Here is a 25,732-nt window from a genome sequence, read left to right as displayed (position 1 = left end):
TTAGCGGTTTTCAAGGATGTCCTAGAAGTTTCTAGAAGTACCCAAGGGGTTTGGCGGCTCCCTAGGGAATTTCGACGTTAATCAGGGATTGCCAAAAGCTTCTTAGGGGTTCGTGAAGGTTTTCAAGCGGGTACAATAAGGCTTTCAAGAATGTGTTTAGAAGAAAACGATTCCTAGAATTCAACAGGGTATGCTATGGGTCACTTTAAAGATCCTGAATGTTTTACAAAAGCTCTCAAGGATTTCCAAGAGTTTTCATAGGCACGAAAGATTTCGCAAAGGACTCATTGAGATATTCAAGATTTTCGGAAGGGCTTCCCAGGGACGCAAGCTGTTAACAGACGTTTTGGAGGTTTTCCATAAGTTCCACTCGGTACTTAGTAGAGTAGTTCAAATGACAAAAATAGTTTATTTTTCTTCGGTACAAAACTTCCAAGGAACTCTTTTGAACTTCTGGAAAGGTCTTGAAAGACAGTGCAATTTTTTTGGAAATAACTAAGACAAATTTAGACATTCCTAGGAAGCTCTTGAAACCCCTGACGATCAATGGGCCAAATCACGAGTTCATTATTTGACGCTTGAGCGGTGTAGTATTATCTATGTCACCATGGAAACCAGTTAATTCGGCACTGCTCAAACGTCAAATCAGTGAACTCGTACAAAAGGTCCATGGACCAGTGCACGAGTTCACGAATTTGACGTTTGAGCGATGCCGAATTCACTGGTTTCCATGGTCACATAAATAACACGGCACCGCTAAAACGTCAAATAGTGAACCCGTGCATAGGTCCATTGTAAATCTTTAGGAACTTTGATGAACTACTGGAGTATTGCTGTTTGCATTTGGGTGCAAATCACGACTAAATGAGCTTCAAATGCGGTAAGACAAAACAATCAAAGGACACCTAGCAACGATTCACCGACAACCTAGCAAAAAAAAGCTATCTTTGGCATCGGGTTGCTTGTAAAAAATCTTACCGCGTTTGGTGTTCCCGCATTTGATATTTGCGTTTCAAACGCATACAGCAATACTTTCGTAAACAAAACAAAACTATTGCAAGCCCATTGGAAATCTCTGAAATCTTCGGGGAATTGTTAAAATGGTTTTAAAAGCTTATCTTTCATTCCTGAAACCTCCTGGGCACTTCAAACCATACCAAGTCGTTACTGAATTCATAGAAACTTCTGAAAACTCCATAAGAATTCTTCGGGAACCCCCGAGAAACTCCCCAAGACCTTTTGGGACACTATTGTATTCCTTAAACACCATTGAAGCTACCTGTAGATGTCTTGAATTCCTTTCTCGGACTTCTGCGAACTTGTCGAGAACCACTGTGAACACCTGTAAACATTTCATACTCGTCCTGGGAGATCAGGCTCTCTGGAACATAAGTCATAAGGTCGGAACACGGAGGACCCACCAGTGCTGTAAACATTCGACACTTTGCGCGACGGTCGTTTCGTTGCCATGGTCAGCTGTCACAGCCCGAGCTTCAGAATGAACGCCAACAAACACAAAAAAAAATGTCAATTGAATGTCGTCTGACACGATGACATTTGCATAAAACATAAGTTTTGCATAGAATTTAGACATCGGATCTTAAACAACATGAATAGTTTGATCTTGCCTGTTATGTCGATTGTGACATACATACAGTGAAAGCAGAACAGAAACAAACAAAGTCGTAATGTTTTCTAGCGAATCTATCGTATTCTATGACATTCAATTGACATTTTTCTTTTCAACATTAGTTCGATCGCTCGTGTTGTGCATGTTTAAGGGAAGCACTGCCGAATATCAACAAAACGTGTCGACTACCGTGATTGCTGGGACCCACTATAAATCCCTAGGAGCTTTGATGAACTGCTGGAGTATTTTCGTAAACAATACACAGTTATTGAAATTCCATTGGATACCTCTGAAATCTTCGGGAAATTGTTAGAAAAGCTTAGGGATCATCTTGAAAAACTCTGAAAACTTCTTGGCATCCCCTGGTGCCTATCAGAGCCTTTCTAAAACTTAGCAAGCCGTTAGTGAACTGATACAAACTTATGAAAATGTCTTAAGAATTTCTCGGGAACTCCCTAGAAACTCTAACAAAAATTCTTTTGAACACTGTTGTGTTCCTGGAACTTCCTCGGAACCACCTGTAGACTTCTCGAATTCTATTACATTCTGCTAACTCATGGCAAACCGCTAGAACCTCTGTGAACAATTCATACTCATTCTGGGAGATCATTTAATAAGCTGTTAAGCTATCCAAGTGCTCTATGGAACATGAATCATATGGTCGGAACACTAAACACTCACTCGACTTATGGACTTCATATTGATGAAAGTTAAGCTCAAATTACCTTTTTCATAACTATAGAAGAAATGCTTAATATGCGACATTTTGTCAGATATGTTGAAGAAATTTATGTAACAATTGCAGATAGGATCTTGGAGCAATCATAAAAAAAACGTCTGATGAAATACTGTTGAATTGAAAAAAAAATCAAAGGAGAAGAACAGAAATCACTGGCCGACAACGATAAGAATTATTTGAAAATTTTTGGAAATATTTGACAAAACCTGGACGGCATCTAGGGAGAAATCATGGAGAAAAAGAAATCCTTCATGAGTTGTTAGAAAAATCTCAGAATTTTTGGAGGAATCATTAAATGATTCCTGGAAGTCTCCCAGAAGGATTCCTCGAAATAACTTAAAAAAAGATGTTCAGATGTGAAACTCAACGGCAATTTTTAGGTATCCTGTGAGACAATCCGGGTGTAAGCTCCTGTAAAAAAAATTGGAAAATGATTCCTGAAGGAAATTCTGTAATGATTTCCGGTAGTATCTCTGCATTTAGAAAGTATCCAAGAGAAAATTCTAGGATAATCCAAATGCAAGTTATTTATATAATTTTTGAGGTTGACAAAACGTTGGAAAAATTTCAGGATCATTTCATAGAAGAATCTAGATTTCCAGGAATCCGGAAATACAATCGAGAGTATTCCGGGAGCGATTTTATAATTTTTTACCGGAGGAGTCTGTTGGATGGAGCGATTTCCTTCACGGGAAATTCATATAAACGCTGCCCAAGGAATCTCTAAACAGACTACTAGAAGAGTGCTTGGAGGGATTTCTGAAGAAATTTCTGGAGAATTTAATTGAGAAATCTCAGAGCAATCTACATAATCTACATAAATAAACACTAAATGGTGTTTGTATGTCACAAGTTGGCTTGTGAACGGCTCAACAGATTTGTTTCATTTTTATTTGTAGAAATCCACCGGAATCCAGAAGATTCTCGATCGGTGCGATTCGAATCCACAACCCTTAGCATGATCTTCCTGAATAGTTGCGCGTTTAACGTTTCAGATGTCTGGTACCTTGGGTCACGGAGATTCTCACAGTGCTCAACAAGAGTCTCCACAGGAGTTCAGGTTGGTTATCATAATAGTCTTCACAATGCATTCCTCAGATGTCTCCACAAACATCTCCACATAGGTCTCAAAAAATCCTCTAAAGAACTTCCCACAAAAGTCTTCACCGAAGTCTCTACCGAAATCTCCACATAAGTCTTCACATAAGCTTATTTCAGAAGTCTCAGCAGATTTTTCGGGAAGTCTCCAAAGAGTCACATAAATCTCCTCGGAAGTGTCCACAAAAATCTACATTATGCTATGCACAGAAGTCTCAAATGTATTTTCCACAAAATACGATGAATAGTGTAAAATATGAAACATCTAAAAAAAAAGTTCAAATGACTGTAAGAGGCAAAAACCTCGTTTTACGAACAAAATTTTCTCTTATCACAATTCGATTCAATTAACGAACCAATCAAATTTTTGACCATCGCTCTAGTCTGTTAATTAGAGGTTCCCCAGTTTATAACCGATAGCGAATTTTATTTACATGCGGGCGTCTCCAGTTAAATAAATACCACATCTTACACGAGAAACACAGTTAGCCGGGTTAAGGCCTACCAAGCCCCCCATTTCCCCTCTCATTCATCTAATCGAAAACATCGCCAACAATGTGCTGCCAGCCAATCTCATTTATATTTATGAAATCGACTCGTCTTCTCCCTCACCATGACGACGACGACGACGACGACTAGCTAGTTATGAACACGTCAACGACCGTCTTGGCCATCGTCCGTCATCACAGCCTACTACTCTCATGCTCTCAGCATGCATGCTGAGTTTCGCGATGACAAAAGAGAATGACGTTGGCATTTTATCGTGTGCCTGGCCAATATTTGATCGGTGATTGCGAAATGGTAATGTGATCGCATGATAATCGATTCCGACCCGACCTACACTACCGTATCATAACCGGGCGCGCGCTCTCTCGTGATATAGGGTAAGGTGGGGTTAAAAGATGGACCTTAGAGGAATGATCAATGTTTCCAGAAAAAAACTATACCACTATATAATCATAATAACATTTCTCGCATAACTTATGATCTCGCCCTAAAATCCATTGGTGACCATGTGTGTAGCTCGTTGTTTCTGAACATTTGAATGAAGTTACACGTTATTTAACAACGCTATGGTGAAGGAAGGATTATTATCTACCTCCCAGTGGTATTGGTTTGGATGCTTATTCATTCATTTGCTCAGAAACAACGAGTCACACACGAGGTTACCAATGGCTTTTAGGGCGTTATCCCAGATTATGCGAGATTCGTTTTGAATTGAACTAGAAATCCTAAAAAAAAACTTTTGTCCCATTCGAATATTTTCCCCACCATACCCTATGGTTATCATCGAGAGGGGCAAAGACTTCTTTCTATAACCGCCCCGTGTCAACGGAAAAACAAAGCAAGCATATAGGCCTTTTCATGTGACAGGTCCGTCTATGCATTTCTTTACATCGGTGGAGGACCGGTGCTAACACGGGCTTGTCATTTTCATAGAAGAACTGTCAAAGTGCTTCCCGATCAGCTGATTTAAGACGTCTTGTGAATAGGCCTATAAATGCTTAATAAGCAGATTGACACCGTATTGCTCGGGGTTATTCGATCCTTATCAAATACGAGGCGGCAAATCAAGAGTTTGACATTTGTCATAATTCATTCAGTAGGCGAGTAGCCATAGGAGCGATAAGTTCAACCATCAATAATCAATAGAAGGTGAGATTTTCCGCAATCTCGGCTCACTAATTGATTCAGTAAACTAACGAGACTCGTCACTGACTGCGGTTCAGTTGTACGCGGGAATAATGACGGCCTTCGCGGTCATTGACTTGGTTCTACTCCTACAACATCTGCCCCAGAAGCGGAAATCGGATGTAAACAAATGAACTGATTCAATAAACATTAAAAAAAAATGCCGTCGTTGTCACCAATCCCCCACGTGTCGACAACCCAAGACGGAATTCACTATCTTTATCATCATCATCATCATCATGGGGAAATTAAATTTATTCACCAGCTATGACTGTTAATCAAGTGAAGTACTAGACCGGAAACGTAATCTCGGCGAGTAATTAAATCGCGTCGTTGCATCTTAGTAGGCGATGTAATTAATTTCTCCGCGAACTTCGTCAAAATAATTAGAACCTTTTTCAGTTCCTTTATTAGGATCATTTCAAACAGCAATTAGCATTTCTTATATCTAGAAGTTCTGTATTAGGTAACACTATCATCTTAATTTGGTACAACTTAATTAAACTTTTATTAACATTTTTTAACAACATATTACATTTTATTTGCCGTAGCTATAACTACTACTACTTACTTATAAGAGAAAAAACGGTTATAATCAAACTTAACATAAATAGATAAAGAATTTTTTGTGGCAAGAGAAGACTGCAACGATTTTGATCTAAAACTATTGATAATTTTATTCGTCCCTTGCTCAACTTTCAATATTGGATATTCAATGTAACTTATCAGTACTATTCCCGGGAGGAAGGTTCAGAATCATTTTCAGAATTTTATTTTGAATTCTCTGCAGAGCTTTCTTCCTACTATTACAACAGCTAATCCATATGTGTACACCATACAACATGGCTGGCGTGGAAATTTGTTTAAAGATCAAAAGCTTGCTCTTAACACAAAGTTTCGATTTTCAGTTAAAAAGTGGATACAGACATTCTATATGTTTGTTACATTTGGCTTAAATGCCCTCAATGTGATACTAGACCGGAAATATAATCTTGCATGCCTGTTTGCAGTGCAATTAAATCGCACCGTCGCAACTTAGTAGACGATGCAATTGGTCGGTGTTCAGACAGACCGGACTAGACGATATTTTGGCCTTCCAAAGGTTAGTCAAGGACTCCATCAATTCTGATTTTTCCGATGCTATTTTGATACAGTTGGTTCATCAAACAGAAAAGTTACATTATTACAACAAATAATGCCAATATTTTGTTATTCCGAACGCTTGGGGTACGTTTTCCTGAAACCATTCAAAAAACACTTGGTTCAATCTGTCTGAACACCGACCAATTAATTCCTCCGCCATCTTTGTCGTCCTAATAATAAGATATGCCCCTTGATTAAGGTGAAACATCTCGGAATCCAAAGATGGCCGGCACAATGGCCGACTTCTCCCCCTACTCACGTTTTCGAAGGCACAAAACTGGACAAATAGTAGGCAAACGTTCATGATCTTCTTATTTTAAGCTTTTTGCTAGTGCACAAAGCCAAAATAAAAAGTGTACTCTTGTGGGATGCGTTCTTCGCGAGATTTGTGGCTTTGAAGTTTAAGTGCAATCTTAGAAGTTGATTCCAAACTGTTTCACCTTAAGATCAGCTCTCTCTAACCAAAAACTCGAATCTTCTTTTCTCCTGCAGCGGATGGCATCACCTACTCCTTTGGCATGTTCTACCTCAAGTTCCTGGACTACTTCAACGAGGGCAAAGGCTACACGGCATGGATTGCTTCGATTCTGGTCGGCGTGACACTTTGTTCCGGTAAGTATAAACATGCACGACGATACCTATCTCTCCTAGCAATTACAGTAAGAAAAACCGGGAAAACGAAGCAGTAGATATTGATTTCATCTTGAAGAAGACGCGAAGGCCATCGAGATATTGACCAAAAGGATTCACAGCTTTTTGCGCTGTGAATGGGAAAGGCAAGCCCTTGAATTTGCTTGCTGTGTTTACAGGCAGGATTTTCCCTCGTGCGGGGAAACAGAAACGAGTAACCACTTCAGCGGATCTTTTGTTTTCACGATGCGAAGTGTTTTCTTTCTTACTGTGGTAGTTTCTACAGGACAGTTTCTTCAATGCATCGTGAACCGATAAGGTTTATTTATAGTAATCGGCAAAATTGCAGATGTGCCATTGTAGTGAATGGTGTGAATACTCGAGAGTGCACTCAACTATCTATAGTAATGGCTAAGAGGGTTTACCCCTTGCTAACTACAAACTATTTGCATACCTCTTAAATCTCGAGTACAGTAGACTTAGGTTGGATATGGTCCACCTTTATTGTCAAATGATCGTTTACAATTGATGTTGACTTTGTATCACTTTCCTCTCACAGTATAATCAAAGACGAAATATATCCAAGTAACCATGCTGCTAAAGCTGCAAGTTATGCATATAAAAGGGAAGCATTACCGTATAACTACAATTAAAGTTGGTTTAAAGTGGGGATAGCAAGCATAGCAAAGCCCCAATCAAAATCCGTCGAAATATTCGAATAGAAGGAAAAGATAAGTTCTGTTAAAAGACATGGGGTTGGATGGGAAGATATTTATAAGGCTCAAATTTGTTTTATTTTTTCCAGAAATCATGTTCATCCCTTCGAGATTCCATCTCGAAATTACTCCAGAGATTCCTTGCACAATTCTCTCATGGATTCCTAAAATGCTTCTTGAAATTTCTTTAAATTTTTTAACAAAAAAATCCTACAGAAATTACTGCAGGGGTTCACTCAGAAATTGGTTAATGACTTTTTTCAAGGATTTGTTCAAGGTTCTTCATGGATTCCTTCTAGAATGCTTTTATTTTTTCCTATAAATAATTTCAAAGATTCTTCCGAAGATCTTTTGCTTGAATTCGTCTATGGATTCCATCACATATTTCTCCTTTAATTTTTCTTTCCCTCATCAAACTTTTATCATTTCAAGGATTTTTTTAATAATTATGTTATTATTTTATTAAATTTAATATTCACTCAATTACCGTTTTATCACAAATACCCAACAGGGCTCATATACCGAACACTCGACTTTAAACGGTGATTTTTCAAATCAATCATCGATATTTCTGCACCGAATAATCTATTCTCATTTTTCAATGTTCCGCTCGTTCCGCAGTAAAATTTGCCGAGGGGTGATTCAAAAGCGATTTCCATACTAACTTCAATATTGTTCTGAAAGTATTTCCAGGGCACGGAAAATTTTGAATATGTGAAAATCTGGATACCCCTTAACAAGCCAATTGACGAAAATTTTACGTAAGCGTAACCGATTATGCTGAATAGCACGATGTGTAACAGAAATGTACATAATGGTGATGCAAATTTACACAATGCGTGGTGTAAATTTGTGACTAATTTGGCAATCCGTTTAAGTACAAGGGGGGGGGGGGGGGTGGATGGTTGCGAACTGAATATCAACAAGCAGTCAGCTGCTGTCCAGCTCAAATTTGCATCAAATTAATCGGAGTATGCCTAGAAGTGTGCGGTCATTATTTCGTCACGCTAAATAATGTTATACATTCTAAGTGACACAGAAATAATCAACTGTCGAAAATAGTAGTTTACGCAACAAGGTGCAGATTGAAGATTTTTACAGCACGAGTCGTACGTTTATCCGACGAGTGCTGCAAAATCGAGTTCTGCATCGAGTTGCGTACAACATTTTTTTTTTTGCAATTTCTTTAACCTTTCAACCTTGAGGAGTAATATTGAAACCATTTATTATCAATCTTCACATGGCCGTCCGTAGCCATGTTCAGTTCTGATCATAGTAGGTTGTACTGAGCAATGGATCATTAAAATAACCAAAACGGCCGCTATGGAAAGCATAGATAGCGCCACCGTAGCCTTGTGTGTTTGACAGAACAGCAATGCAGTCACAATGTAAAATCCCATATACAGTGGCGCCTTTGTTTTGATGCAGTGAGCACTGACAAAAACTACCTTCAATGATCCATTGTCACAATTTTTCAAACCATCGTCCGGATAACATCATTATTGAGATGAGAGATTTCGATTCTGATGTTCCGATTGATATTGAGTCGGCAGTGGAAATGGCCCTGGCTGGTCTCCTACCGGAGAAGTCTATTCCGAGTCCAGTGCAAATAACAGCGGAAGTCATGAAATTTCTAAGTAAAGATTCCAGAGCCACAGTAGGAGCGGAAAATATTCTTCAGCTCTCCAGTACAGTTTCGAAGTTCCAACATTTGCGCCCATTACCTTGACTGAAAGCACGAATGTTCCAAACCCAGTTAAAATTATTTGACTAACTGTGTTATTATTACTTAAAGTAGAGCAATATATCTCTTGAACTATCCATTTTATTCTAATGATTGTAATAACACAAATCCTAAGAACATAAATTCAAAGATTCGATAAACACAAATTATTCAGAGGTTCTATTAAAATGTGGTCTTCGGCAAAGGCACCACACCCTACTGCATCAGGTAGAACCCCAAAAGTCGAGCTACACCATTTCGATGATTTGGTTTCAAGCTTCAAGCACCTCCGGGACTTGTTCGTCGAGAAACAAGTGGACCCAGAACCCACGGTTTTGATTGATTCAGATAATCTCGATTTGATGGCGTCCATTGAATTTTGCATAGAAAAAAAAGGTGATCCAGTTAGACTGCGTTCCAAACTTGGATGGACACTTTGTGGGCCAGTGAGGTCAAATGACTCTGAAGAGTACTGTGAAGTGCATCAATGCGATGTTTCGATGGAGCAGTCGTTGAAAAACTATTACCGCAAAACAGGGTAACTTTGATAATGCGGGTAACTTTGATTGTGCGTAACCCACCGCATACTAAACGAAATATCATAATTTCTGTTAATCAGTTAAACAAAACGAATGCAGAACTAAAGAATATTAGTATGACACTTTATGTAAGAGCGGTTTTCATTTAAATCAAGAACATTTTAGGCTTTTTATACGAATTTGAAAAATTTACGCAATTTTAGCATTTTCGAAACGCTTACAAACAATCTGTTCTACGATCACTATTTGATGTAGTTTTGAATAGTTGGCCACTTATCTCTGATAGCCTAGTTATCATAGAACTTGAATACGGTCTCAAATCTCTTAGCGAAAAGCATTTTCACAAACTGGGACCATTTTTGTAATCTAAGTCAGAAATCTCCATATAACGTTAAACGCCTAGAGGCATGCAATGCCCTACAAATGTTCGTTATCCATTCAATTTTGTTCGAATCATACTCCATTATCAAAGTTACCCCAAAATAGAAAACCAACTTTCGATTATATGAAAAATTATATATCCAATCAAAATAAATCTTTTGTCAATTTATCGACTGTAATCGATAGCTAGGATGCCAATACTTGTTTTAAAAATATAAATTGTAAATGCAAAAATATTCAAATTTTCTTCAAAAAAACTATCAAAGTTACCCCGTTTTACGGTACGTTGAAAGAAGCCGGAATTGCTTGTCAATATCGCATGGAAGCCGACGAAGATCGAAGGGCTCGCGGTATTTTGACGAAAACTACTATGCGCGCCGGAAATCGGATTGAAACCGGCCTTTTGTGACAAAACGATGACGTTTTAATGCCAGATAGTTACGCTATGGCCTATCGGCGTATGCAGAACTTAGAACAGTGTTTCAAAAGGAATCCGGATATGCATGAGAAATTAATCCGTGCAATAGAAGATTTCGTGGAGAAGAGCTATGCTCATAAAGCGTCAACTGATGAGCTTCGTTGCAGCCAACCAGGACAGGAGTGGTTTTTGTCGTTAAACGTAGTGGTGAACCCGAAGAAACCGGGGACGATTCGGTTAACGTTAGACGCAGCTGCCAAAGCAGGTGGATTATCTCTCCACGACGTGTTGCATAAGGGTCCAGACATGTTGGTCTCTTTACTGGATACAATCAACCACTTCAGAGGACGACGAATCGTGTTTGGAGGCGAGTTGAAAGGAATGCGCCAGCCAGATACACGTTTTTAAAAGTTCTTATCCCGACATGAACCATCCAAAAATCCTGATGTCTACGTCATGGACGTCGTCATCTTCGGCGCGAAGTGTTCGCCGTGCAATGCTCACTTTGCAAAGGACACCAATGCTAGGGTGCATGCAAGCCAATTTCCAGCCGCCGTAGATGCCATTCTCAATCGACAATATGTCGATGACTATTTTGGTAGTGCGGACAGCGAAGAGGAGGCCATTCAGCGTGCACGTGAAGTGAGGGAAGTCCATTCTCTAAGCGGGTTCAAAATTCGCAATTGGATGAGTAATTCACCAAAGGTACTCGAAGGGCTGGGAGAGAAAGGTAAACCAACAAACACACTTTGCTACGACAAAAATTGGAGTCTGAACGAGTGCTGGGTTTGCTTTGGGTGCCTGAAGAAGACGACATGACGAAGTTGGACTGGGAAACAAGAGCAACTGTAATCGAGGAGCTCAGAGCGTGCTATCTACTAGACCACGTATACATCACGCAACCTCTTATTGATGTATCACATATTTCAAATTGGAAGATACTCTTGAGAATGGCGGCAGTAGTGTATCGAATTGTAAGCGCAGATGTGCTGGACTATCCATCGAAGCGGTAAGAAGCGCCGAATCCAGGAAGTCGCACGGTGTCTTTGTGGAGTAACTTTATTACAAAAAAATAGGTAAGTCTGAAATTTCGAACTAAAAACAATTAGACTTTGCTCTTTCATTTGCGACCAAAATCAAAATAATCGGTCGGGGGGTCCAGAACTTTTTTTTTTTTTTTTTGTGTGAAGTATTCATGGATATGTGTTTTTGTACCGACACACATTGCGTTGAACATAGATACGGGACAAACTGCAAGATCAAACCATTTGAACACCTTGGCTTGGAAGGTAAAGTTATTCTTGCTCAAAAGAGCTGTATTAAGCATATATGACATATGATATACGCATAATTGCAAAACTGTCTCAAACGTCATTTTAGTTATTGTCCACGAAAAACCTTGAAAATCGTACTTAAATTGGTCATAATGATGTAAGAAGTTATTAGGAAATATTTTTAATAGGTGAAGATGCATCGATATCAAACCTCGAATTTCCAAGAGCTTGTTTGTAGATTTGTATCTTGAGAACCTGACAACCTTTTGCGTTGAACATTTTATTGATTAGTCACCACCAGCGAGTGACCAGTGAGTTACCGGTTGTCTGCTTCTCTAGACTTGTGCTTTTGAAAATTCGAGGTTTGGCTTCTATGTATATTCACCCTTAAAACCATTGATAACCGAGTGTGTAGCTCGTTGTTATGAAGCAGATAAACGGACCAAAATAAAAACTGTCACCGCTGGGAGACAGAGGAGGATCTTCTCTTCGTCGTAGCATTGTGAAATAAAGTGTAAATCCATACGTTTGCTTAGTAATAACAAGCTATGGCTTTAAGAACGAGATCATAAATTATGCGAGATTTCTCTTTTTACTCGTAGGGGATGGTACACAAGTTATGTCACGCTAAATTTCAATTTTTTTTAACCCCCCCCCCCTCTTGTCACACTTTCTGTATGAGTCCTCCGATAATTTTGTAAGGTTTGTCACGCATGGCTTAACCACCTCCCCCCCCCCCTTGGAGCGTGACGTAATTTGTGCATGACCCCTAGATACAAAAGTGACTTATCCGCCTTTCAAACAACACAATTTCAGTTATTCGAATTAACTAGTATAGGGCTTCGCATGTGATAAACCTTTTTATAAGGCAAGTAATATACTTGCCCCATGGTGCTGAAAAATACGCTAATTCGGATGGTATTTGAGAAGTTTCAAATCTTATATTGATTGATTGATTTGACTTTATTAACGAGATTTTTAGCCCTGGGCTAGTTCATCTCGGGACCAACGGCTTTACTTCCCTTCCGAAGGAAGTCGTCACTATAACTTTTTACGTCATAAGTGACTATGTCGGGGATGGGATTCGATCCCAGGTCCTCGGCGTGAGAGGCGAGTGTTCTAACCACTACACCAGGTCCGTCCCCCTTCAAATCTTATATTTTTATGTTATTTTCTTAATAACACAGTGCTTATGAAAAGATCAGAAACTAACATCATGAGGCTAAAATGGGTTTGGGATTTTTGTACTTGTTTGCAGTACTATAACCCCATATTAACCCCCCTACCGGCAGCTTCATTTTTTCAATATATTCAAATCACGATAACTTTTTTGTTTCTCAATATTTTTGAAAAAAATTTCCACAACTTCTCAAAAAACTCTCTTGTTTTCAGAATCTGTATCGGTTTTGAGCATTGGTCATCTATATTCGGAGATATTCCAAAATTCTTTGGGGAACCGACGCATAGCCATAACTCTCGAAATTATCTCTGGCTACAATTTTTTTCTAATATTCGGTTATTCGCTTCTCAAAACTAAACTTTGATGAAAGTCTATTGTGAAGAAATTCAACTAATCGGTGTAACTGTTTTTGAGCAATGAGTTTTTATGTTTTTGGTACCACTCTAGCCGTAACGAGATCTTGAAAACTTCCTAAAATATCATATTAAAATTTTATATGGGAAGTGTCGGTCCCCCAAGGAACACCGAAATATTTTTAAAACCATTTGACCAATGGTCAATACCGACATAGATTCCAAAAGTAGAAGAGTTTTTTGAGAAGTTGTGAAAAATGGTGGAAAAATATAGAGAAACAAAAAAGTTATCGCAATTCAAATATATTTTTGTGCTGAAAAAATGCAGCTAATAATAGCAAACAAACTCATGAATATCTCTTCTGCTATCTGTCGAATTGAATTTCTCTCTTCAGCAAATTTTTATATTATGGTTTGAAGAATGAGCTTTTACAACGGGATAATAAGTTTGTACTTACATTACAGTACAAGCGTGTTTGGAACATACCTCAAAATTTGTTCATAGTAATTTCCATATAAACCTACATTGTCTTTGGGCCACCTTAAATCACCACCTAGAAAGCTGCAAATTTCACAGAACACTATTTTTATAGTAAGGATAGTAAGGAACATATGTGAGATTGAATTCTCAAACATTTTTTAATTTTAAACCGCCCTAATGTACATAAACACATAGATAGGCAAATTCAAACATATGTGCAAGTCTATCGAAATCAAAAAAAAAAAAATTACTCTGGACCCCCCGACCGATTATTTTGGTTTTAGCAGCAAATGAACGCGAGAAACCTAGACTTTATTGTGGAGAAGTTTCAGACTTACCTATTTTTTTGTAATAAACTTGTTCTACGAAACACACCGTGGTCGACCTTTCCAGCCGTATTGGTGGAATTACGACAGGAAGAGTTAGAAGTAAAGATTTTGAAGGGAATACTTCCTCCAGATCAGTGGAACACCATCGTCAAATTTGAACATTGAATATTTTGAAGAAGTACTATGTTCGGTATGCGTATGGATCGAAGGAAACAGTAGTAAATGAAGTACGACAGGCATATTTCATTCCGAAGCTACGTACAGCTGTCGGAAAAGTCATCAACAGCTGCCTGAAATGTCGACTTCAAAAAAGCATGCCAGTGGTACCGCGTATGGCGCCACTCCCTGTTCAGCGAATGCAGCCTTTCGTGCATGTATCCAGTTACGTAGGACTCGACTACTTCGGACCAATCAACGTCTAAGTACCTTCCCAGACAACCAAAATGTACGTATAACGAAATCACTAGGAGGCTTTGCATGTACAAAATTTCACTTATAAGATGTCGCGAAACAGCCTTCCACGTACAAAAGCGGAGGCAATATACGTGCATATATTATGTGATGAATAATAACATGCAATGCGAGTGTATAAATTTTCTACCGAAGTAACCTGTGATTTTATGCAACTTAACTTATGGTAACAAATGTTGATTTGACAGCTGCTACGGATTGATTGGACTTACTTTGTACGAATGTACGGGATGGAACAAAATGTACAAATGAACTCAGAAAAAAACGTTTTATGCGAGGAAACTCATCAATCTGACGATTTTATCCACCGTGTTTTACGGGTTTGATGAAATTTGTGTGTATCGCATTGCTGGACGCTTTGAAAGCCTTTTTTCACGGTGTTGTTGGACCATGTTTTCATTTTAATTTGCCTATAATCCATAATTATTACGTTCTCCAAGCATATAAGTTATCATTAGCTTAGCATTAGCATTAAGCATTTCACACAAATTCGAAGGTGGTACAGTCCTAGACCATTGTATGAGGGTTTCCTCCTTTCCGTCCGTTACCAAAGTCAGAGATTTGGGACTAACCTCTAACTCTTAGGCAAGATTGACGCATCCTGCAATAATCGAGAGCTGTCCTGGCCACGTCCTTGCGAAAGCTGGGGGAATGGGAAAGGATGATTGATTGAACACCTACTTAAGAAAGATGCAGAGAACTCTACGACCTCTCATAGGTGTTACGGGATGTTGTGGAATGTTGATGGAATGGGTAGGAGCATGGGATATGTTCGGTAGATGTCCTGGCCGACAAATGGTTAATTTTTACGCATTGTGATTATGCGCTGCTGATCAGAACAAACTCACCAAATTCCTTTTTCGAAAATCCTCTGTAATCTGTCACTTCTCTAATGATGAACGATTGCACGAGCCGTAACTTAGCACTACCCGTAAAAATGCTCACATTGCAGTTTTTAATCCATCCCGAACCGAGCATCCACGAACCACATTCAATTTTTGAATCAACACGTACGGGAGATATAAAAAAAACAAGTCGTGAAAAACATGCTTCCACAGAACATTTTCACGTGGCGTAGCACCGTCTGCCGAATCTGATTTTCACCAGCGGAATTGAAAAAGAAAAAAAACGCGGACGAGTTAAACGAGACACAAAATTCAAAACCCCGCGCGCATGGCTTGCTGCGATCCTCCAGTTTTCATTCAATTGATCGCGTTCTCCAAGCATAAAAGTTGTCGATAAAAGATGTTTTGGATGATTTAAAGACCGGTGTCCGGGATTCGAAGCATCAGGACACTTCGAATCAAAAGTGGAGCTTCAATCCACTATCTGCTCATCATATGGGTGGAGTACGCGAGCAAATGGTGAGGTCCATTGAGGCAACAATGGCAGCATTAAGTGATGCACGTAGGATGCCTGATGAAACTCTAGTTACGACCTTGGCCGAAACCGAATATCTTGTCAACTCTCGACCATTGACCTATTCTGGAACAGAAGATACCGAACTGGATGCTATTACTCCGAACCACTTTCTCCTTGGTAGCACTTCGGGACACCACCTGCCGTTCCAAGTACCAATATCTATCGCAGAAGAAATAAGAAGCAGTTATAAGCAGATGTACTTCAAGACTGCGAATTATTTATTGAGTTTTGTCGAGAGATTAATGAATTCAAAAGCTGACATATTCGGATTAAAGTTTGATAAATTTTATGAGCTGTAATGTGAGTAAAAACTGTCAAAATAAAAGTTCTTTGCGATATTTCTTAAATTGATTTTCACTTGGTTAGCCATTGCTGAAATCAATTGTTGGTTGATCATAACTCCACGTTTATTTTGTCGCTCTAAGCGATTAATTATATAATCTATTCCGGATCTAATGTGCAGTTATCTGTAGTAAGACTACAGGCAGAAATCGTTGTGAGGCTATACGTGGGATTGTCAGTAAAGGAAAAAATAGTGAAAGTAAGATGCCGTAACCTTGACTATCCTACATTCTAAAATATACATATCTTTTGAGCGAAACATCAAAAATCGCTTCACAGAAGTTTTTCTACCCACTCAAAGTCCGAAGAACACCTACTTATGAAAGACGCAGAGAACTCTACAACCATTTATAGGTATTAGATGACGTAGAGGAATTTTGATGGGAAGAGTACCATCGTATCTGCCACACGATATACACCTTGACTATTTTTTCATGGTCAATTGGCAAAAAAACTCTCAAATCATAACTATGGAAGAGTTCATAAGAACACTGCTGAGAAGCATGCTCTGTCCCAATTGGGACGTAACACCTGAAAGTACAATGTCTACATCAAATGACCAGCCCAGTATACCACATTGTTCGCTAACGCCCAATATGTTCCCCTCCATTTCCAGGACCCATCTCGTCTTCCCTGGTGAACCGGTTCGGCTGCCGAGCGGTAACGATTGCCGGTGCCATCCTGGCCGCAATCAGCTTGGCCGTCAGTGTCTTCGCCCAAAGCGTATTCTTCCTGTTCATCTCGATCGGGTTCGGTACCGGCATGGGCCTGGGTCTGATCTACCTGCCGGCCATCGTGAGCGTAACGATGTACTTCGAAAGGTTGCGATCGCTGGCCACGGGAATTGCCGTCTGCGGTTCCGGACTGGGAACGTTCATCTTCGCTCCGGTTACCGACATGCTGATCAACACGTTGGGTTGGCAGCATGCCCTGCTGGTGCTGTCCGTTATTGTGCTGATCAGTTGCAGCATTTTTGGGGCCATGTTCCGACCTTTGGTGGCTTCACCTGATGAGCTAGAGATGGCACCGATGAAACCGGTTGAGGGGCAGAGCTCCGCGGCGGGTAAGTTCCGAGATGTCGTGTAAATTGGATACAGATGTTTAAGACTCGTAGTACTTTCAGCATCAAACGGGAAAGCGAATGGGGAAGGTGGTGATGGAGATCAGAACATTGTCCGGTCGCACAGCTTTGGCAATTCTCCGAAAATTGCTCTGAATGCGGTAAGTTTCGATCGAGGCTACTTGTAATGAGTCCTTCTAATCAGCGATCACTATCCACAGAACGGTAAATCTACAAGTGGGCAGAGTCTACAGCTGGCGCTGAGCCAGCCCTTGCTAGCCCAGCCTCCTACGTACGACCATGCCAATCCTCATACCATGGGTTCAACTACCATCCGTCGGGCAGAAAGCGGAACCATGTACCGTAAGGATGCTCTGTACACCGGCTCGCTGCACAACATCTCATCACGACATGCTTCCCATGCCAGTCTGGCCACCTACGAGAAGGGAGTCTACGGATCACTGCAAGGAAATGGCAAAGCCATCGGATCCGAGGAACCCGTCATCTGCTGTGGATGCATTCGCTGTTCCCAGGAAACTTCCGACACCTTCCGAGAGATGATGAACTTCTCCATCCTGAAGGATCCGATCTTCATCGTGTTCACCGTTTCGAACTTCCTGACCAGTATTGGCTTCAATGTGCCGTACGTTTACCTGGCTGCCCAAGCCGATGTCCTGCAGATCGATACCAAGCAGGCTAGCTATCTGCTCGGAATCATCGGTATTGCCAACACCATCGGCCGTATCATTCTCGGTTACCTGTCCGACAAGCCATGGGTCAACAGACTGCTGGTCTACAACCTGTCGCTCACCATTTGCGGTGTTGGTAAGTCGTTTTCGATCTGTACTCCAATCCAACCGATCTAATTGCTAATCTTCCCAAACAGCAACTGCCTTCTCCGTAATGTGCCTAGACTTCTACAGCCTCGCGACGTACTCCGCAATCTACGGTTTCACAATCGGTGCCTACGTCGGTCTGACATCGGTCATTCTGGTCGATCTGCTCGGACTGGAGAAGCTCACGAATGCCTTCGGATTGCTGCTCCTCTTCCAGGGTATTGCCTCCTTCGTCGGACCTCCTCTAGCCGGTAAGTTGAAAGCCTCGAGCTTCTCACTGTAGTGTTCGCTCAATCATAACCAACGTCTCCTCGTTTCAGGATGGCTCTACGACATCACCCTCTCGTACAACCCGGGCTTCATCCTGGCCGGATCGACCATCGCCTTGTCCGGTGTGATGCTGTTCGCAATTCCCCCGATGCAGCGGTACCTGGCGAAGAAGCAATCCGCTGCCGGGGCCACCACGTGCCAGGCGCAGGAAAGCTGAAACCGCTCAAACCAAACCCGCTTTCCTCAGCGAAAGATACCGAGGAATCGGTAAACAGAACAGAACAAGCGCAGGCTTCTTGTGATAGCTACACTAAACGTTAACTGAGAGCAGTAGGCTCTGGGAAGATTATTTTTCCCCTCAGCAGGCGGCGGGGAGGCGATCCACAGTTTTAAGAGTACCAAAGTAGGCTTCTGTAAAGTTAGTGAAATTCAGAACAATACAACACACAAAACAAGAAATCCATTAACATATCTAAACTAGGGTTATATCTACTAGGAGCAAAGTTACAAACTAGGTAGTTCAATTAGTGATCGATGTGATGAGCGCGATTGGAGATTCCCAATTTTTACGAGGGACCACACAACAATCTACAGGGTGCGCGAGATAGAGAGAGTCTGCGTTGCGGTGAGAGTATACGTAACTAGCCTAAATACCTAGCCTAGTGGACCTAGGAATAAGTAAGCTTTTAGGGATGATGTACTGTAAAACACAAGTTACAGCGAATTTAAAGCGACGCACGGAACGAAATTCGGTGCAACAATTCATACAGGGTAAAATAGCTGAGTGCTAGTGCTACAAAGTTTTATTCTTTTTCGTCAGATTTTAGTTTTGTTTTGTAATTAAAATGTTGCCATTTTTGAGCTCTTCCAAAGTGCCGTCACTAACGATGAAACACGTTCGAGTTACCGTTGAGTTAAAGTTTTTAATGATAACATTAAATTGTATATAATTAGCGATGAGGGTGTTCCAGCGGTAGTGAATATCACAGTCCTTATACGATACCATTTAGCAATTGGACAATTCGATTTTGTTTTGTAAAATTTATTTCTGAACTCAAAACCTTGAAGTACTGCGGTTTGGCAGTCTTGTATGTAATCAAATAGTCTGAAAATTATTTGTGTTGTTTTGATAGTGTTATATATCTTCTTTGGTCAATTACAACACTTCTACGCAGTTTCAAAAACTTTGTAGTAGAAAAGCGTTGAAAACATTGTTTTATTGCAATTTTCATAAATATCCTCGTTCGCACCACATTTTCCAACTACATACTTACTGTAACTCAAACGTTTTTTTTTTTTGCAAACCGTAAAACAGTAGCCAATATGCAAACCAAGGAAAAGCTTGGTATCAAATGCAGCTTTGAGCGCAACAAATGTGCTTTTTGAGCTATCGTTCTCTCAATTCTCCTCTCACAAATGTTTCTCAGGGTACTTTAGTGAGAGAAAGTGACGCTGCACACGCTTAACTTCAGTTACACTTCGGATTTGTAAGTCTCTCGCGATGCCCAAGAATTCCTTTGTTTTTTTACGTAATTTTGCGTTCGGTGGATCTACAAATGATCAATGTGTGCGGAATTTCGTAAACACTTTCGTGTACCGTGAGAGAATTACACGTCCGATGTGTAACTGATACTAAGCGTGCAGCAGGGGATGGCAGTACAGAACGAACCAACTAAGATATTATTGTCTCTTAGGCTGGAATTGATTATGTTCTGAGTTATCCCAGAACAAGAACCTCCAGGAGTAAAGGTCTCAATATCTTTCACTACAGGACCAAAAAGCCTTAGAAAATTAACAAGAACATTTCTTTCAATTGTGGAATAATTGTAAACAGATCTCTTGAAATATATTGTGGCGAATCAACTAACCATAAAAGGTAAGAAAATGGAACCAAATAGAGCACAAAAGCAATTTTCAGCTAGTGTAAAAATTACATAAACATTAGTCCTGCTCCACAATATCCAGATTTTGTGTAAATCGTGTTCAATTCTGTGCTATATTTTTTTTAGCGTGCAACAGATGTGCTATTGTGATTATCGTTCTCCCAATTTATTCTCCTCTAATAAATATTTCTCAGAGAATGTTTGCGGGAGAAAGCGACGCTGCACACGCTTAACTTTAGTTACACATCGCACAATGGTTCCCCCATAGGTGAAAAATCTAAGAATCGGAATTGAAAAATATAAAAATATTTGTTCATAATATCTTGTTAAATACTTAGAAAACATGGTTTCGCAACTATTTTTGCTGAACTTTTGACTTTTCTCTTTGATATGGGACAGGTAACTAAGAGGAGTTGAGCGAAGAAACAATTTTTTTTTTATTTTTATTAACGAGATGTTTAGCCCTGGGCAGTTCGTCTCGGGACCAACGGTTTTACTTCCCTTCCGAAGGAAGTCGTCACTATAACTTCTTACGTCATAAGTGATTATCTGTATGTGTTCTAACCACTACATTCCCCCTTCCCCCAGGGCCAAAAATTTTCACTCTCGACATTACTGAGGAAACCAATTGAGAAGAATCAGTGAGGGTAGATAATCCGGAGACGGTGGGTTCGATTACTAGACCAGTGAGAGGTCGTTTCCCACGAATAAGTTTTTTGCCCTTCTGGACATAGTGGCATCTGCAGAAAAATTGCAGGATTGGTTCCAAATAAGGCAAATAAATCAAGTTTTGTTAAAAAAAAATCGACATGTTTTGAATTCTTTTTTGGTATCATGATCTAATCATTTATTTTTACAAATCTACAAAATGTATTGTGAATACGATTTTGCAGTGGCTGAAGGGCTCATTGATTAAGATTTCAATTAATTGTAAAATTTTAACTCAACCATATATTTAAGAACAATGTTTCAAACTGTTGTAAAACTATTATTTTGAATAAACTGATTAGATTTGATTTTTTCACTTGCTTGAAGGTTTTAAAGGTTTAACTTTGAAATTGACCTGTGAGAAGTAAACTGGTTTTTTATATATTGAATTAATGAGTCTTCCATCAAGATCAGTATGTTATATTAGTATTTACATATTTGGTTTTACATCAATTAACTCGATAAAACCTCTCCAACAATCTTTCGCCAATCTTGTTCCGACCGGATTCGTAGTGAACACCATCTTTACAAGGCTGTTGTCCGGCATTCTCACAATATGCCCTGCCCAGCGCATCCTTCCAGCTTTAGCCACCTTCAAGATAGAGTTGAGCGAGCTCTCGTTTCATTCTTCGCCGCCACACACCATTTTCCTGCAGGCCGCAGAAGATCGTCCTTAGCACTCGGCGTTCGAAATCCCTAAAAGCTTGCAAGTCCTCCTCGAGCATAGTACACGTCCCATGCCCGTAGAGGACTCCCGGTCTTTTGAGCGTTCTGTACATCGTGCATTTGTTGCGAGGGTGAATCTTTTATGACCGCAGTTTCTTCTGGAGGCCGTAGTACGCACGACTTCCACTGATGATGCGCCTTCCCGACTAGCATTGTTGTCAGCCGTCAGCAAGGATCCGAGGTAAACGAACTCATCCACCACCTCGAAGGTATCCTCGTGGTTCGTGACACTGCTTCCTAGGCGGCCCCTGTCACGCTCAGTTGCATCTACCAGCATGTACTTTGTTTTCGACATTCAGTATGTTATAAATGATAACTGAATATTTAACAACACTTCAGAGTTAATTAAATATAAATCAATCATATTTCAAAATCATAACTGATCGTTTTTAAAATAGGTAATATTCCAGCTGAATCTGAAGCCGTTCTCAGAAATGTTCCAGCACGTCACAATTTTTAGCTATAGGTTGCCAAAGTTGCATAAAACACTGTTTTAATTGATGTTTACATGATAGTTGAAGTATGATTCATCAAACTTTTTTGTAATATAATCCACCAATCATGCAGAATAGAATTCAAACTTTCAATTTAGATGTAATTTAGTTGAAATTGTACGATACAATTTAGTTTAAATCGATTTTTTCAACAAGTTTGCAGTCTCCATATTAAATTCTTCGTTTCTCTTATATGGCAAAACACAATATTTTTTCTGAACCGCCAAAAAATAACATTTTACCATCGAAAGTATCATGAACTTCGTTGATAAGTGTTGTTTCACATATGAAGTTTGATTTCTGCGACAAATTAGGCAAATAATTTGCCATACAAGCTGAAAATCTTGCATGCAAGTTGGCTGAAATAGCCAAATTTTGCATTTTCAACAGTCAATAACTCAAAAACTAGACGGCCTATGATATTTTTGAAAACGGCGACGGTTTCAGCAACCCTTACTTAAATAAGTAGAGGAAATTTGGTGCTTGAGACAAAAACATGTTCCGCAGTGTTTCAGCTAGTGTAAAAATTACATAAACATTAGTCTTGCTCCACAATATCCAGATTTTGTGTAAATCGTGTTCAATTCTGTGTTATATTTTTTAAGCGTGCAACAAATGTGCTTTTTTGACTATCGTTTTCCCCAATTTATTCTCCTCATATAAATATTTCTCAGAGAATGTTTGCGGGAGAAATCGACGCTGCACACGTTTAACTTTAGTTACACACAATGGTTCCCCCATAGGTCAAAAATCCAAAAATTGGACTTGAAAAAAATAAACATATTTGTTCATAATAAACATGGTTTCACATATGAGCAATTCCACCGAACATGACGAATGTTTTTTTAATTTAAGTTTTGTATATTTTGAATCGCCTGAAAATTTGCATACAGAATCTTTATGACCAAAAATGCCATTTTGCACCTTCAGACCGCCATTTTGAACCTCGCCTTATTTTTGAGAAGGGCGTATCGGAAAATGCATAGCAAATCTTTAAAAAACTGTAACTCGAAAACGGTTTGTCCGATCGATTTGAGATCTTCTACAAAGTTGTAGGTATTGCTTAGAACTATATGGAGAAAAATATGCACGGTAAAAAAATTTTTTTTAGATTATTTTTTATTTCGAAAACAAAATTTTAAAATCGATTTTCTCCAGAAACGCAATTTTGATTTTATTTTATTTTTGGATTTGTTTCAGGGGACAACTTATGTGATTTATTGCACAATGTTTCAAAATGGAAGAGTTATGGACAAAAAAGTTATGATTTTTTTTTAAAATTACAAATTAAAAAAAAATCGAAATAGAGGAAAACAATAATTGTTTATGTGATCATTTGAAAGTACAGAAAAATTGCAATTGAAAAGTACTTATATAAATATTTTCTAGGTTGCATCAATTTCGAGATATACTCATATTTATATAAAATTTTCAAATAAAAAAAGTAAAATAGGCCCTTTTCAAAAATATTACGTGTTTCTCCATTCCAGAAATATTTTATTTTGATTGAGTGAATCGTAGCTGAACTGTTTATTGGTTGATCAAAACCTATATACTAAAGTATTTAAAAAGTATGCCCGGTAAAAAAAAATATAAACGAAATTTTCAAACGAAAATTTGAAGTTCATTGTTCTTAAAAACCGCAAAATAGATGTTTTTAATTTTTGGATATGTTTTGCAGCATATTGTTTGTAATTTCTTGCACAATGCCTCAAAACGGAAAATTTTTGGATAAAAAATAAATTATTTAAAAAAAAATAAATAAAACAAATTTATGTAAAACGATATTTTTGGTGTGTTTTTTTGAGTACAGAAAAATAACTATATATTTTTAAATATGAAAAATTTCTATCGAAAAATACTCAAGTAAAATTTAGCTGAGATGCATCACTTCCGAGATATACACGGTTAATCTTAACGTGGCAATAAAATTAAAACTTTTTTGTCCATAATTCTTCCATTATAAAACATTGTGCAATAAATCACATAAGTTGTCCCCTAAAACATGTTCAAAAATAATAAAAATCACAGATGCATTTTCATAGAAAATCGATGTTAATTTTTTTTTATTTAAAAAATCTGTCATTATTTTTACCGTGCATATTTTTTTCCAAATAGTCCTAAACAATACCTACAACAACCGCAAAATATATCCAAAAATTAAAAACATCAATGATGCGGTTTTTAAGAACTATTAGCTTCAAATTTTCATTTGAAAATATCGTTTATATTTTTTACCGTGCACTCTCTTTTCAAAACTTAAGCGTAAATGTTTTGATCAAACGATAAACGATTAAGCTACGATTCGCTCAATCAAAATATTTTTTTTCTGGAATGGAGAAACATGAAATATGCTTGAAAAGGGCCTATTTTTCTTTTTTTATTTGAAAATTTTATATAAATATGAGTATATCTCGAAATTGATGCAACCTAGAAAAAAATTACCTAAGTAGTTTTCGATTGCAATTTTTCTGTACTTTCACATAAAAAATTATTGTTTTCCTCTATTTCGATTTTTTTCAAAATCTGTAATTTTTAAAAAATCATAACGTTTTTGTCCATTATTCTTCCATTTTGAAACATTGTGCAATAAATCACATAAGTTGTCCTCTAAAACATATCCAAAAATAAAAAAAAAATCGAAACTGCGTTTCTGGAGAAAATCGATTTTAAAATTTTGTTTTCGAAATAAAAAATAATCTGTACCTTTTTTTACCGTGCATATTTTTCTCCATATAAAGCCTGTCCACGTTAAATTTCGGACACCCAAATAATGGCAGCAAAAAAAAGTTACTCATAATTCAACAAAAACAATTGTTTATTTCAGAATAAAAGAGTTATATCTACAAAATAAACAGTTGACAAGGATGTTAATCCTTCTTTCTGTAAAATTCTCGAACTTTCTGTGGTACACCCGCCATCCGTGTCCGAAGTTTATCGTGGACAGGCTTTAGTCCTAAGCAATACCTACAACTTTGTAGAAGATCTCAAATCGATCGGACAAACCGTTTTCGAGTTACAGTTTTTTAAAGATTTGCCATGCATTTTTCGATACGCCCTTCTCAAAAATAAGGCGAGGTTCAAAATGGCGGTCTGAAAGTGCATAATGGCATTTTTGGTCATAAAGAATCTGTATGCATATTTTCAGGCGATTCAAAAAATACAAAAACAATCGGGTTTGCGAAACGGCGTGG

General features: G+C 38.6%; 1 protein-coding gene across 3 annotated transcripts in view; it reads left to right on the top strand.

Moving 5' to 3' along the window:
* LOC5569932 overlaps positions 1 to 19,681 on the top strand; it is a 165,500-nt gene extending 145,819 nt beyond the window's left edge. For all 3 annotated transcript variants that reach the window (XM_021849736.1, XM_021849681.1, XM_001658783.2), the window contains 6 exons: positions 6,795 to 6,914; positions 17,178 to 17,624; positions 17,685 to 17,782; positions 17,843 to 18,446; positions 18,508 to 18,708; positions 18,778 to 19,681. In XM_021849736.1, the coding sequence (XP_021705428.1) occupies positions 6,795 to 6,914; positions 17,178 to 17,624; positions 17,685 to 17,782; positions 17,843 to 18,446; positions 18,508 to 18,708; positions 18,778 to 18,944 (1,637 nt within the window). In that variant the 3' untranslated portion in view covers positions 18,945 to 19,681. The remainder of the gene's footprint in view (positions 1 to 6,794; positions 6,915 to 17,177; positions 17,625 to 17,684; positions 17,783 to 17,842; positions 18,447 to 18,507; positions 18,709 to 18,777) is intronic.
* The last annotated feature ends 6,051 nt before the right edge of the window (positions 19,682 to 25,732 follow it).

The sequence above is a fragment of the Aedes aegypti genome, chromosome 1 (assembly GCF_002204515.2).
Source record: "Aedes aegypti strain LVP_AGWG chromosome 1, AaegL5.0 Primary Assembly, whole genome shotgun sequence".
Classification (NCBI taxonomy): Eukaryota; Metazoa; Arthropoda; class Insecta; order Diptera; family Culicidae; genus Aedes; species Aedes aegypti.
This window is presented reverse-complemented; position numbering and strand designations above follow the sequence as displayed.